Source organism: Eptatretus burgeri, chromosome 4 (genome assembly GCF_056783735.1).
Source record: "Eptatretus burgeri isolate ZD-2024b chromosome 4, Ebu_testis_v1, whole genome shotgun sequence".
NCBI lineage: Eukaryota > Metazoa > Chordata > Myxini > Myxiniformes > Myxinidae > Eptatretus > Eptatretus burgeri.
Window position 1 is genome coordinate 25,578,943 of NC_140964.1, and position 15,124 is coordinate 25,594,066.

Sequence of the window (15,124 nt, forward strand, 5' to 3'; positions counted from 1 at the left end):
CCTGTTCTCCCGTCATTTCAAAAGTGAATGTTGAGCTTTTCAAAAGCAGTGCGGGAAGCGGCCGCCGTAAACGGGAGACAGAAGAATTCACCGACAGACACCATGGTTCACAATATAATATACAGTATAGAGAACAAGATAAATAATATGACAGGAGAGGCTTTTGATACAATTTGCTGAACCAAAGAACTGATTATCGATGGACGACGTGAAATAGGGCAATGTGGGAATCGACTCCAGACAATTGGAACCACCACAGATGGGCAATCGACTTCAGAGAATCTTGGATTGGAGCTGCAGTTCCGATAGGGGGGAATCAATTTTAACTGGGTATTCAATTCTTCCACCCAAGCCGACTTCTAACTTGAGTAATGGTCTGCCAAATGATTTTCAAAGGGCTTGTGACCTTTGACCTTTTGAACCCAAAATGTAATCAATTAATCTTTATATTGAAGTCTCTACTTGTACCAGGTTTTGTTGAAATTCCTTCAGTGGTTCACAAGTTAACATGGTGACAAAATATATATATATATATATATATATATATATATATATATATATATATATATATATATATATATATATATATATCTGACAACAGGTCGATGGATGCACGGACAGAGACAGACAGACAGATGGAGAGGAACAACTTCAAAACGTAATGCTTCTGGCCTTTGGTTGCAATGTCATTAAAAAAAAAAGATGGCTCACCAACGACCTTCTAGGTAGGGACAATCTGCCTACACTACCTGACCTGGTGTGCATGTGACACGAATCCACTCGTCGTGGTCAAATCATATTCCCTTCCGTTACAGGACGTCGTTCTGAATGACACGGCGCTCATTTACACCACGTCTTCCAGGTCACTTGGGGCCGAAAAGGGCCCAATGATGTATTCAAACCCACTCCACTCAGTCATGGGTGGCTCATTGAGCAACGACAAACACCCACTCCACCAACCAAGGTAGATTTGGGCTACATACAAAATGGTCGATTTTCATGCATTTAGTCAATGGCAGCACCGACGTCATCACACTATTAAACACGGAGAAGGAATAAAATAAAAAAATGTCATGCTCCAGAGCTTGCGCAGGTGAAAAGTTTGTCTCAGTGGTGGCAAACTTCACAAGAACAGAAATTAATCTCCAAATTTCGACCAGGTAATCATGCGTTTCACCAGACCTGCATACATTCGATGAAAACAATAAAAAGAAAAGCTTTGTGTATATTTTTCCTTTCCTTCGGGTCATGCGTGCCAGTATTTACATGAACTCAACTCGCATGCACTGCACCATATCGTCATGCATTTACACTGAGCATTTGAGTTTTAGTGTGCACTACATTTAATATGGACCACATCATGTCCCCACATATAAAGTTGTGTCCTCATGTTAAGGGTCTGATGAGGATGAATTAAAAGCTGTAACAGCACTGGAGAGGGAAACATTATAGCACCTCTTTATCCTCCAAGGATATTGCACCTCAGGGAGAGCCAGTTTGCCCACAGGGGAGTGCGAGTCTGCTGCTCAGGTAGGGCCGGAGGCTGCCGCACGGGAAGGGCGAGGGTTTGCCGTGCGGGCGGGGCGAGGGTTTTCCGCGCGGGCGGGGCGAGGGTTTGCTAATCAGGAGTTTTGAACTCCTCTTCGAGAAAAGGGAAGGTTGTGTTATAAAATCCTCGAGAAAGCAAGTTATATTTATAACAACCAATCACTGTGGACACCAATTGCAGTTTCAGTTTACCAGCAGAGTGAAGATTTGTGAAGCACTTTTTGACATGCAATACCTAATTTAGAACAAAAGTGTTACTCCCATGAAAGTGAAACCGCCTTCAAAAAAAAAAAAAAAAAAAAAAAAAACCATGGGAAGAGCATCCAGCTCACCCAATAGGTAGGACGAGAGTCAATGAAAATACATGATGTTCAGACTGATGGCCAGGATTTGTGTGAATGTAAATCACACCTGAACAGTCATCACCTCGGTTATACCTTCCCCACACATGAAGGTGCTTGATGTGGTGTAAAGAAGCCTATTGTGTACTGAAGCTTTGTCCTGGACTTACAATTTAAAATTAGTTCTTCTTATTTGTTCATATGCAGCCGGTGGCTGCATCATTTTCTGGGGCACGACTGTGCAACTGATGCAAAACCCCGTTACCAGTCAGCAGGTACTCATTTTGGCAACCTCAGAAGGATGACAGGCTGAATCAACCCACCTGGTGTTAATTCATCAGGCTGCCAGCCAGCTTGAACTCAAGACCCTAAGATCTTAAGTCAGCCACCTTTAGGGTTAAGCCAACATCAGGCCTTAGTTGTTCTCACAATCAAGTGAGGTTTCACAATTCATAAATGACGTCAATATAATAAAAAAAAAACAAGAAGCGAATACCTCGATATCGCGCGGCTGGGGGCAGTAAAAGTCGAGGTTAAGAATGATGAAACAATTTTGCAGTTATAAAATTTAAATGTAGACACGGTGAATTAGCATGCATGATGGGAAGAGTTGTGACGTTGGACAAATTTCTATTTATAGCCCTCAGATCAAAGGGACGTACGCGGCCATAAGTGTGACAGAAGACACAGGACAGAATAGCCAATTATATAACGGCGTGATGTCGCCGCGCTATAAAAATGACCATTCCTTTCATGGCGTGAGGTGCACAGGGATTCCAAGGAAATTTCATTTAGTTAAGGAATCCAGTCCTGGACGGGTTGCCACTCCGATGCAGGATACTCAAATGGCTGATAACCCCAGTACTCATTTTGCCGACCTCAGAAGGATGACAGGCTGTGTCAACCCACCTGGTGTTATTTCAATGGTTGAAAAAACTCAGACTCAGGACAAGGAGATGTTAAGACAGCCACCTTAACCGTTAAGGCAACACCAGGCTTGATCTCTATATTATACTGTATAATAAAATATAACACTTGCTCGTGGAGGGAGAGGGGAGAAGGGGGACGAGGAGGGGAGGGGAGTGAAGGGGAAGGGTTAAGGGGAGGGGACGGGGAAGGGGGAGGGGTATTGGACGGGGAGGGGTGAAGGGTTAAGGGGAGGGAAGGGGAAGGGTTAGGGTTAAGGGGAGGGACGGGGAAGGGTTAGGGTTAAGGGGGAGGGAAGGGGGAGGGAAGGGGAAGGGTTAAGGGGGAGGGAAGGGGAAGGGTTAAGGGGGAGGGAAGGGGAAGGGTTAAGGGGGAGGGAAGGGGAAGGGTTAAGGGGGAGGGAAGGGGAAGGGTTAAGGGGAGGGAAGGGGAAGGGTTAAGGGGGAGGGAAGGGGAAGGGTTAAGGGGGAGGGAAGGGGAAGGGTTAAGGGGGAGGGAAGGGGAAGGGTTAAGGGGGAGGGAAGGGGAAGGGTTAAGGGGGAGGGAAGGGGAAGGGTTAAGGGGGAGGGAAGGGGAAGGGTTAAGGGGGAGGAAAGGGGGAGAGAAGGGTTAAGGGGTCCGTCATACATATATAGCGAGGAGTTTTCATGAGACTTGGACAGGACACACCGAAAGATGTGATGACCATGATCTTAACAAAGACGGCTCCGTGATGCTCGTTTCGCGATGTTTTTCGTGCTCGATCGGTACTTCAAGCATCGCTTTCACTCCGAAGGAGTCGATTCGATTATATCGGAGAACGACGTGACCAGTGAAACGTCGGATCAGGAGAGCGAAGGAGAAATAAACATCAACCGAATCTCCCGAGATTTCCTTTCAAACACAAGCTTATTTACAAATAACCGGAACATTTTATCATCACGCATTTATAAATGGATTAAAAAAAAAAAAATCAAATAAATTTCTGCAAAAGGGAAACGGCCTTGCATAGTTTCGTAGGCCAAAGCCTGCAGTAGGCCTCGTGGGTCAGCGCTAGGAAACGCTCGAGGCCTGTGACTGGCAGGTAGGCCCGAGAGGTCCCCCGAGCTCACCTGATCGAAGCCTTCAACCTGTGTTCCACCGAATCGAGCTGCACATCCGCAGGACAGTCCGCTGGCCTCGGCTGCTTGTCCCCACTCGCCTCTTCGCTCATGGCTGGAACCGACAAAGAACCGGAGAAAGATCGGACAAACCGAACTTAAAGGGGGGGGGGGAGGGAAGGCTGCTTGTTCGAGACCGATCGCTCTCACTCCGATCCCCGCAGGTCCACGGTCTGAGAACCCTTACGGTGGACCCGCGGGGATTAGCTTACGGGCTCTTGGGGAGACGCGAAAAGCATCTTGCAAAGCCCCTTGGCTCGGCCGCTCGTCACCGATTCCCAACGGATCTCGCTGGGGGCTTTTCCACTACGAAGCCGACCCAGGTGGACCCGGGATAAAATACTGAATGTCCGCATCGGTTTCCCAATCCCGATCGGCTCCGGCTTTTCGTCCGTCGCCTTTCGGCCCGTCGCTCTTCCTCCTCCTCCTTCTCCTCCTCCTCCTCCTCCTCCGCCTCTTCTATCGGCCCGCCGCGTCACAGCCCCCCACGCACGTAATTGGCCTCGCTGGAAGATTCCAACTCCACCTACAACACCGACAACCTCGGTCACGTGCATGGGCCACCACCTTTTGTCACCACAATGGGACGGCTGAACCAAGCTCGAAAGCACAACCACCGTGAGAGCCGAAACACGCCTGGACAAGCCCGGTGTCGGCCCCTCCCACCCGTCCATCAAACCGAAACACCGAGTTCCGAAGAAGTTTGCCGTGCCGTGCCGGGCCGTGCCGGGCCTTGCCGGGCCTTGCCGGGCCTTGCCGGGCCGTGCCGGGCCGTGCCGGGCCGTGCCGGGCCGTGCCGGGCCGTGCCGGGCCGTGCCGGGCCGTGCCGTGCCGTGCCGTGCCGGTCGACAACCCAATAAACGAGGGTCTCTTCACAATTCATTCGAAGACCCGCACAGCACGTGCACTTGGGTACCACGAGGACCGTGACACATTCCGGCACTGATTGCACAAACACGACGATCCACGATTCATTTTAAATCTAAAACCTGGTTGTAGGTACGATGAAACTTCGTTAATGTTTCAACTATCAGGGTAGTAACTAGTAAAACGAGCAAAAAAAAAAATGAATAATAATAATAATAAAATAAATAAATAAATAAATAAAAACCCTCTTACGTACGGCAGTGCAACAATACTCAGTTCAAAGTGTGACGTCATTTCACGTACGAATACGTCATTCCAAAAAAAGGGACTCAAGCAGGGAAGAGGGTAAACGATGTACATATTGGATCACGTGACGCACACTCTCACTCGATAATGACAGTTACGGTGCACCACTCACTCTCGATGGGTGGGAGAGATCATCCTTCCATAATCATGATCCCAATGTAAATCATTCTTTAAATACAACACCCGCCGTTAATTCCTTCATTTTCTCACGCAGGTGTTGCTGCTCAATGTTGTTCCATTCTTATTAATATATTTATTAATATATTTATTTATTTATTTATCACTGCCCTGCGACGTTCATCATCGGGCAATCCCAATTGCCCGATGTCGTTGTGTGCTTTGTTTGCTAATTAAAAATAACTGTTGTAATAATTATCCTCCGTCATCGTAAACCGGATGTCCACGACAATTTTACCAACTCGATAATAAGAAATTTACATGTTGGGAACTAAGGACGAATGGAATGAATGAAATCCGAGCACGCGTCGTTCGCACACGTGGTGACCCATCGCCCACGTGTCCCGGCGTCATGCCGTTGTTAGGACAACGCGGCGCGCGCGACGACGTCACTCGATCACTTCCGCAATGGCAATTCTACATCCGCTATCCTTCAGACTTTTTGGGGCGGAAATTTGTAATAGCATCAAAAACAAATTTTACCGTGACGTCACGCTTCCTACAATAACCCGTCTTGCGCACATTGAGCGCGATTATATTTTCTTTCCTTGGCGTTATTTCAACAACAAAAATATTCTTCTACTTCTTCTTCTTCTTCGACGGATTCAATTATTCCCACGTTTTTGGCCAAAGTCTTTCACGAACCAGTTGGCAAGGCCTGGCATTCCACGAAGTTTTTTTTCGGGCAGGAATTTGGTCAGGGCACCGGCGATAGCTCGCCCACTCTTCACCAAAGGCACAGTGGGATCTCTTTAATGTCCACCAACTAATTCTGGCAGACAAGAAGCCTGGTTTAACGTCCGTCCGAGCAGGGCCGGATTTTCCAATAAGCAACATAGGCCATTGGCCTAGGGCCCACCAGTAACTGGAGGCCCACCGGGGACTTGTGAGTTCTCTGATCGGCCAAGGAGTAGGCTAGTAGGCCCCATAGTAAAATGAATAAAATAAAATAAGGTATCAAAAAATATAACAGTACATTTTAAAATGCCAGTTTCCCACCATCTGTCTGTCTGTCTGTCTATCCATCTATTTATCTATCTATCTGTCTGTCTATCTATCTGTCTGTCTATCTATCTGTCTGTCTATCTATCTATCTGTCTGTCTGTCTGTCTATCTATCTGTAGATTATTTACATTACGTGTTGTATTTAGTGGACTTCATTGTTATTACCTTCGCATTCTGCGAAAGGTTATGTTTTGGTCGCTGTGTATTTATTTATTTGTGAATATGTGTGTTTGTTTGTTATTCGCATAACTCAGAAAGTATTAAACCGAATTTCATGAAAATTGGTGGGATGATTCGTGATTATCCAAGAACGATTTGATTAGATTTTGGGAGCGATCGGGTCAAAGGTCAAGGTCATGAAAAGGTCAAAAACAAACTTTTAAGCAAAACTTCCTTCATAAGACAGCTATCGACATGCAACCAACGCCATATTGTTCCATGACGAAATAGCTTTCGGGTACGTGGTGTCAGATTTGACGTGACGTCATCAGAAGTGCGTCAAAATGACGTCACAAGATGACGTCAATTTTCAATTTTCGACCTCATCAGTTTTGATCATACCGTTTTGTAGGACTTACCTTCAGGACGGCACACACCAAATTTGACTTCGATCGGACTGACCGTTATGACGTCATTGACGTTTGAACATAACGTTTTTCAATTGTGGCTAAAATGTCCTGATATTTTATATTCAAATATCTATGTAATTTTAAAGGAAATTGTCCCAAATCCAGGCATTATGATCAGTACCAAAATATCTGCTTATTTATGAACAGGTTTTGCAAATTAACTCTATGGTCAAGGTCAAGGTCACACTCAAGGTCAAAATACACTTGTTGGATAACCAGATCGAATAGAGCTATTGACATGAAACCAACGTTAAAATGTTCCGTGAAATAAGAGCTTTCAGGATGGTAGTCCGCGATTGGTAGTGACGTCATTGGAAGTGCGTCAAAATGACGTCACAAGATGACGTCATTTTTAAACTTTCGATTTTTTTTCAGTGTTTATCATTCAATTTTGTTGGACTGCCCTCAATGACGTCTAACACCAAATTTGACGTCCATCGGACTGATGGTTGTGACGTCATGGACGTTTTTAAATGACTTTTTCAAATGTGCCCGGAAAAAAGTAGCGGCGGAAAAGGTATGCGCTCTACCGAGTGCCCGTTCTAGTATTACGTGTGTTTTTGTGTTCTTATTTTGTGATATTGCTATCTCTTATACGAGACTTGAACTAATTTATTATTACTTTATGCTTCCAGATTGTTCTTGGAATCTTGGGGATTCTCATGAGATCGATTAATTATGTCATCCCAGAAGAAATATATATATATATATATATATATATATATATATATATATATATATATATATATATATATATATATTGTGGCTCACAAAAGAGAAAGTTAAAAGAAACCAAAGCTGCACAACTCCAATCACTTCCAAAGCTGACAACCTTTTTAAAACCAAAACCAAAAGAAGATTCAGAGCCTAGTACCGGTGACGGTAAACTCCCAGGCGATGACCACGACGAAGCAAGGTCAGCAGAGTCACAGTCACAGATATCGAGTGAATCAGCAATGGAAGTAGAAGTACCACCTGTGATTGAAGCTTCATCCCATTCATCTCAGTTGACCGATAAGAAACATTCTGTGGAACAAGATGTTAGTGCTGATTTGTGTGTATCGAGTGATCCAGCTGACTGGCAGATAATTGATGATAAATTGATTGAATATTCAGTAAATCATCCTCTTGATCAAAACTGTGAACAAGGTGACTTCTCAAAATCCGCAAGAAGTGTGGGTGAGGGTGAAAACTAAAGAGTTCGATATGTGCCTATAATATCCTTGTTTACATGTAAAATGGCAAATGATTAAAAAGTTAAAAGGGAATGGCTTGTGCATTCTCTAAAAACTGGTGATGTATTTTGTGTTCCATGTAAGCTGTTCAGCAAGCAAGTCTCATTGTTTACAAGTGGGTTGAGTGACTGGAAAAACTGTCAGCCTAGAGTTGCTGAACATGAAAGTAGTAAACAGCATAAAAACTCAGTTACTGCTTTACTGCTTGGGGTGTAAGGACAGTTGCAGCAAGTCGAATTGATTCCACTTTGACTTTTCAAGTAGAAGTAGAGAGAAAATGTTGGAGAGAAGTTCTGTTGCGCATCGTTGAGACAATAAAATTTTTGACATCAAGAGGTCTTCCTCTCAGAGGTAGTGATGAAATAATTGGCTCTCGCAACAATGGTAATAACCTTAGAGTACTAGAACTCTTAGCAAAATTTGATCCTCTTCCAGAATCTGCGTAAGTACGGTGCCGTAGGAAGTGGAAAGACTTCATAACTCTCAAAAACGATTTCTGATGACATGATCAATCTGATGGCTGAAGAAATTCACCCAGTTATCATAAGTGAAGTGAAACAAGCCAAATATTATTCAGTTAGTGTTGATTCCACACCGGATGTTAGTCATACTGACCAACTTACATTCATAGTTCGTCATGTAAAACCTGACGGTAAACCTGTTGAGCGATTTCTGAAGTTCATAGACATACATGACCATGGTGCAAAGAGCACAGCCTCAACTGTTGTACAATTAATCGAAGATGTTGGTCTTGATTTGCGTGGCACGAGAGGCCAGAGTTATGACAATGCTGCCAATATGTCTGGCATTTACACTGGTCTCCAAGCCAGAATAAAGGCGATGGATCCCCTGGCATATTATGTCCCTTGGGCAGGTCACTCATTGAACCTTGTAGGAACATCAGCTGCCAGCAGTCGCCTTGCATCTGTTTCATATTTCAGTTTTTTACAAGCCTTATATAACTTCTTCTCAGCCTCCACATATAGATGGGATCGCTTGAAAGCCGCACTACCAGCTGCAGGGATTGTACTGAAATCCCTATTAGAGACTCGCTGGAGTGCAAGGGCTGATGCTGTTAAAGCAGTGTTTTTACATTACCATGAGATAAAGTCAGCACTGGAGAACATATGTTCTTACAGCAGACAAACTGTGGCAACAAAGCTTGAAGGTGAAGGTCTCAGAAAACAAATGGAATCATTTGAAACAGCACTTCTTACTGTAATCTATATATATATATATATATATATATATATATATATATATATATATATATATATATATATATATATATATATATATATATATATATATATATATATATATATATAAAGTTGAAAGTGTGTCTGTCTGTGTGTCTGTGTGTGTTTGTCTGTGACCTATGCACGTGAAAAGTACTGGACTGATCCTCACCAAACTTCACATGCTGACAGAACATGTACCCGGGAGTGTCCCGATGTAAAAGAATTGTACTTCCGACTTCCCAGTTTCTGAATTATGACGTCATCACCTGATTTCGTAACGTTAATTTTTCAAGTTCAGCCGATTGATGTGGGGCCAACGCCATTTGCAATAGAATGAAAAAATAATGCTGCAGTTAATTGACGACAATGACTTCCAACTTCCGGTTTCCAAATTATGACGTCATCACCGATTTTGTAATGTTAATTTTTCAAGTTCAGCCGATTGACATGGGACGAACGGAATTTGCTAGAGAATAAGAAATTAATACAACAGTCAATTGAAGACAATGACTTCCGACTTCCCGGTTTCTGAATTATGACTTATTCATTCAACACACTTTTCGTAACGTTAATTTTTCAAGTTCAGCCGATTGACATGGGACCAACGGAATTTGCTAGAGAATGAAAAAATAGTGCTACAGTTAATTCCGAATTCCCGTTTCTGAATTATGACTTATGTATTCGACACACTTATCGTAGGCCCTATTCACATCAACAAACGCCTCTTTTAATGCATGATTAACACAAGTCATCTTTTATTGTACATACATGATTACATTACATGTTCACAAAGAGGGCGTCTATTATACACATTTCCTTGAGAACAATAGTTCATCAGTTTCAGTACATGGTGCCTCACATCAATAGAGGTCTTCTAATATACACTTTCGTTGAAGCGGAGATATTTTTCCCGAGCAATTCCTCATCATCAAGCAGGTTTCCTCACCAATTCCTCATCCATTTCTGATCCATTTCACATCCATTCCTCATCAATAGGACCAGTACCTCTATCAGGAGATCGTGCTAAAATAGAGTGACTATTTACTTTTGTATAGTGGCAAAAGGTTGGTTGTGGTCATTCCCGCGGACCCCAGTGAAAATCGCTGGAACTCCCGGACTTTTTGAGCCGGACCCGTGCGTTTCGTCGCAGGGTTCTCGGGACGAATTGGCCTCCCCAGTTGGCAGCGGATCCCCTTGCGAGGACTCTCGCGACCTGAGTTGTAGGGGATAGTCCCCGACGAGTTGCCCCGAGCACAACCACCACACATAAAATTAATCCACACATTAATACATAGTAGTAATATTTTGATAATTTTAATAAAGTAATGATGCCTCCTAAAAAGCGAGGAAGCAGCAGTGGGAGAAAAACGCCACGCGCTAAGACTGTGAGAGGGTCAAGAGATGTCGAGACCGAAGAGAAAACGACAACAAGGCGTCAAAGAGACCGGTCGCATTCGGCAGCTGCTCGGCTTGCAGAGACTCCTGAAGCTGTGGACGCTCGATGCAGAAGCGATCGCCAAACAACTGCAGCAGCGAGAGAAGCAGAGCTGCCTGAGGTCTCGGACGATCGACGCCAAAGCAATCGGTTGCATTCAGCTGCCAATAGAGCCGGCCCTTTCAAATCATCGAAATTGGAAAGAGAAGCCTTTAACTATAGACGCATAATCAGTATCAATTGATCCCTATACTTCAAATAGGTGGGATGGATGAGATCTGCAGTCATTGTGAGGCAAGGAAATTCAAGAAAGAACCTCCTGGTATGTGTTGCAGTGGAGGGAAAGTGAAAATCAGTGATATATACGAACCACCAGAACCGTTGAAGTCTCTGTTAGATGGAACATCTGCCCACTCACAACATTTCCTAGGAAATATCAGGAGGTATAACTCATGCTTCCAAATGACATCATTTGGAGCTGAAGAAGTTAGGTTACCGGGCTACTTCCCTACGTTCAAGGTTTGTGGGCAAATATATAATCGAGCGGGGGCCATTTTGCCACAACCCGGAGAAGAACCGAAGTTCCTTCAGATCTATTTCATGGGCGATCACAATCAGGAAGCTCAACGTAGGTGTGGCGTTGTTGAAGATGTCCGTCTCGAGTTGGTTTTGGCCTTGCAAAAGATGTTGCATGAAACTAACAACATCGTAAGAAGTTTCAAAACAGCCTTCGAACAGGCTCCCAGGGAAGACATGAGGGTTGTAATTCATGCTGATAGAACTCCTGCTGGAGAGCATGAGAGAAGATACAACGCCCCACAAGTAAACGAAGTGGCCATCGTCATCATTGGGCAAGAATTCATTCGGCGTGACATCGTCATACACTGCAGAAATGACCAACTGCAGAGAATCAGTGAGACACACCGCTCCTATGATGCCCTGCAGTACCCGTTGATTAACTGGGAAGGACAATATGGCTATTGCTTCCAAATATGGCAGTTCAATCCCATGACCGGACTAATGAATGTTGGAAAAAAAAGTATCTGCTAATGATTACTATGCATACAGAATCATGCACAGGCGAAATAGTTTCATTATTATTTTGCGTTGTCGCCAACTGTTTCACCAGTATATAGTTGATATCTTTGCAAAGATTGAGTCTGAACGACTACTATTCATCAGAACTCATCAGCAGCAGTTACGCGTGGCTGATTATATACATCTCCATGATTCTCTAACCAATGATGGCCATGCAAATGTTGGTTAATTAGTTATATTACCATCATCATTCACTGGTGGACCACGGTATATGGCAGAACGCACTCAAGATGCAATGACCTATGTTCGAACTTTTGGAAGACCGGACCTTTTCATAACTTTAACCTGTAATCCTCAGTGGCCAGAAATTGTCAAAGAACTATTACCAGGACAAGTCGCACATGACCGACATGATCTAATAGCGAGAGTCTTTCAGAGGAAAGTCATTCTGTTGATAGATGTTATGACGAAATTTAACGTGTGTGGGTCTGTTGCTGCCTACATGTATACCATAGAATGGCAAAAACGTGGTCTTCCACACGTACATAGCCAATTTTTGGCTCAGAGAAAAACTTAGACCCACCCAGATTGACTCAGTCATTCGCGCTGAACTGCCCAACCCAGAAGAGGATCCGTTTTTGTACGCTATTGTGAAACGTCACATGATCCATGGTCCATGTGGGGTAATAAATAGCAAGGCACCCTGCATGAGAAATGGAAAATGTGGAAAGAGGTTCCCTCGAGAACTCCTCCATGAAACGCAGTCGGATAAAGATGGATATCCGTTGTATCGTAGGCAGCACCTGATGATGGTGGATTTGAAACAACGGTTAAAGTTCACGGTATTCCTGAACCCGTCGTTGTTGATAATAAATGGATAGTTCCATATATCCCATTGCTCTCCACTATTTTCAATTCCCATATCAACGTTGAGTACTGCAATAGTGTAAAAGCTATCAAATACATATGCAAATACATTCACAAGGGCAGTGATCAAGCCGTAGTAACCATTGAGAGAAACGACATCAACGAGGTTCAAAAATATGAAAATGGTCGATAAATATGCAGCAATGAAGCCATATGGAGGATATTGAACTTCCCCATTACTGGCAGGTTTCCTCCAGCTGACACCTGACAATTCAACTTGAGAACAGACAGAGTTTATATGTATGCTCTACTGTATTTATTTATATGTATGCTCAACACGAACTGTACTGTATGCTCAGGTGCCAACGTATTTCACTTGGAACTCGAGTCAGAAACGTTGGAACAGGAGGAAGCAAGGTTCAGAAGTTCCAGGATATCCCGGTATTTACAAATCTGACGCATTGGGTCGAATGTACACAGTACATCCCAATAATTTTGAGTGTTTCTGCGTCCGCCTCCTCCTGCATGTGAAACGAGGTCCAGTGAGTTTCATATACCTGAGAACAGTGGACGGGAAAATTTGCAGCACATTCCGTGAGGCTTGCAATCTCCTCGGACTCCTAGAAGACGATGCCCATTGGAACGCCACGCTTGAAGAGGCAACTGTTTCTCAATCCCCATCGACCATGAGGTATCTATTTGCTATTATGATAACTGCGTGTGAGATGTCAGGTCCCAAGAGGCCATGGGACATTCACAAAGAGGCCCTGTCTGAGGATGTAAAAAACAGAGTCCAAAGAGAAGATCCCCAAGAGGATATCTAGTACACACCAGATATGTTCAATGAGGCTCTGATATACATTGAAGATTTGGAATTATACATGAGCGGGAAAGATTTAACTAAGTGGGCGCTTCTTCTGCTAATAGGTCTGAAAGCGCAACCATCAGTAGAGAATGATTCCGTGAAACAAACTACAACACAGATACTCTCGCAAAGTTTGTTTCTGACAATGAGCCGCTTCTGGTACAGGATCAGAGTAATGCATATCAACTGATTTCTGAAGCGGTTCAAGAGGGAAGTGGTGTGATATTTTTCTTGGATGCCCCGGGTGGTACTGGCAAAGCATTTGTCCTCAACCTTTTGCTTGCTAAGATGAGGAGCCAGAAAAAGATCGCATTAGCCGTTGCTTCATCCGGTATCGCCGCAACACTACTTTCAGGTGGCCGCACAGCGCATTCTGCTTTCAAAGTGCCTCTCAACTTAGCGACAATGGAATATCCGGTTTGTGGCATTGGCAAACAAACTGAAGCAGAAAAAGTGCTGAAGAATTGCGACCTCATGGTTTCGCATGAAGGTACGATGTCGCCTAAGGATGCATTCGAAGCATTAGGTCGAACTATGCCAGATTTAAGAGGAGTAGACCTGTCTATAGGTGGAGTTACGCTTGTTATTTCTGGCGATTTCAGACAAACTTTACCTGTAGTACCCCGTGGCACTCCAGCTGATGAAATGAAAGCCAGTATAAAATCTTCATACCTCTGGACATTCGTACAAACTATCCATCTAACAACAAATATAAGGGTCAAATTATATGGTGATTTAGATGCTGGCAATTTCGCACAATTACTTCTCAAACTTGGAAATGGTGAAATCCCGAACACAAATGATGTAATATTTATTCCCGATGACTGTGGTACAATAGTTTCATCTCTGGAAGAATTAGAGGCTCATGTGTATCCCAATTTAGCGACTAATTACAAAAACATACAGTGGCTCTGTGAAAGAACAATCCTGGCTCCACTTAATGAAACAGTCCGTGTAATAAACCATCAGTTATTACAAGTAGTTCCAGGTGAACAACATAGTCACAAGTCTATTGACACCACACTGGATACTGAGCAAGCCATACATTATCCCACAGAATTCCTAAGCTCATTGGAATTACCAGGATTGCCTCCGTACAATCTGTCGTTAAAAGTTGGATGCCCTATTATGTTATTACGTAATCGAGATGCACCAAAACTTTGCAACGGAACAAAACTGATTGTGAAAAGACTACGACCACATGTAATTGAGGCCACTATCATGACAGGATGTGCGAAAGGAGAAGATGTATTCATTCAGCGAATTCCACTCATTCCATTAAATTCAACGATTGAATTTAAGCGACTACAATTTCCTGTATGCCTGTGCTTTGCGATGTCTATCAATAAGGCACAAGGACAGTCATTGAAAGTAGCAGGGCTGGAATTATCCACTCCTTGCTTTTCCCATGGTCAGCTATATGTGGGATGCTCCAGAGTGGGATCATCGGAGGCTTTATACATATTGGCCCCAGAGGGGAAGACATCAAATATTGTTTATCCTC

The 15,124-nt window shown here is 43.7% G+C and overlaps 1 protein-coding gene and 1 pseudogene across 1 annotated transcript in view; one reads left to right on the plus strand and one right to left on the minus strand.

Annotated features, from left to right (window-relative positions):
* Positions 1-4,574, minus strand: part of LOC147027654 (DNA-binding protein RFX7-like) — a 144,452-nt gene extending 139,878 nt beyond the window's left edge. Inside the window, exon 1 of the mRNA XM_085877191.1 lies at positions 3,908-4,574. Coding sequence (XP_085733317.1) covers positions 3,908-4,008 — 101 coding nt within the window. The 5' untranslated portion in view covers positions 4,009-4,574. The remainder of the gene's footprint in view (positions 1-3,907) is intronic.
* Positions 4,575-12,390: 7,816 nt separating this feature from the next.
* Positions 12,391-13,023, plus strand: LOC147027655 (uncharacterized; annotated as a pseudogene).
* The last annotated feature ends 2,101 nt before the right edge of the window (positions 13,024-15,124 follow it).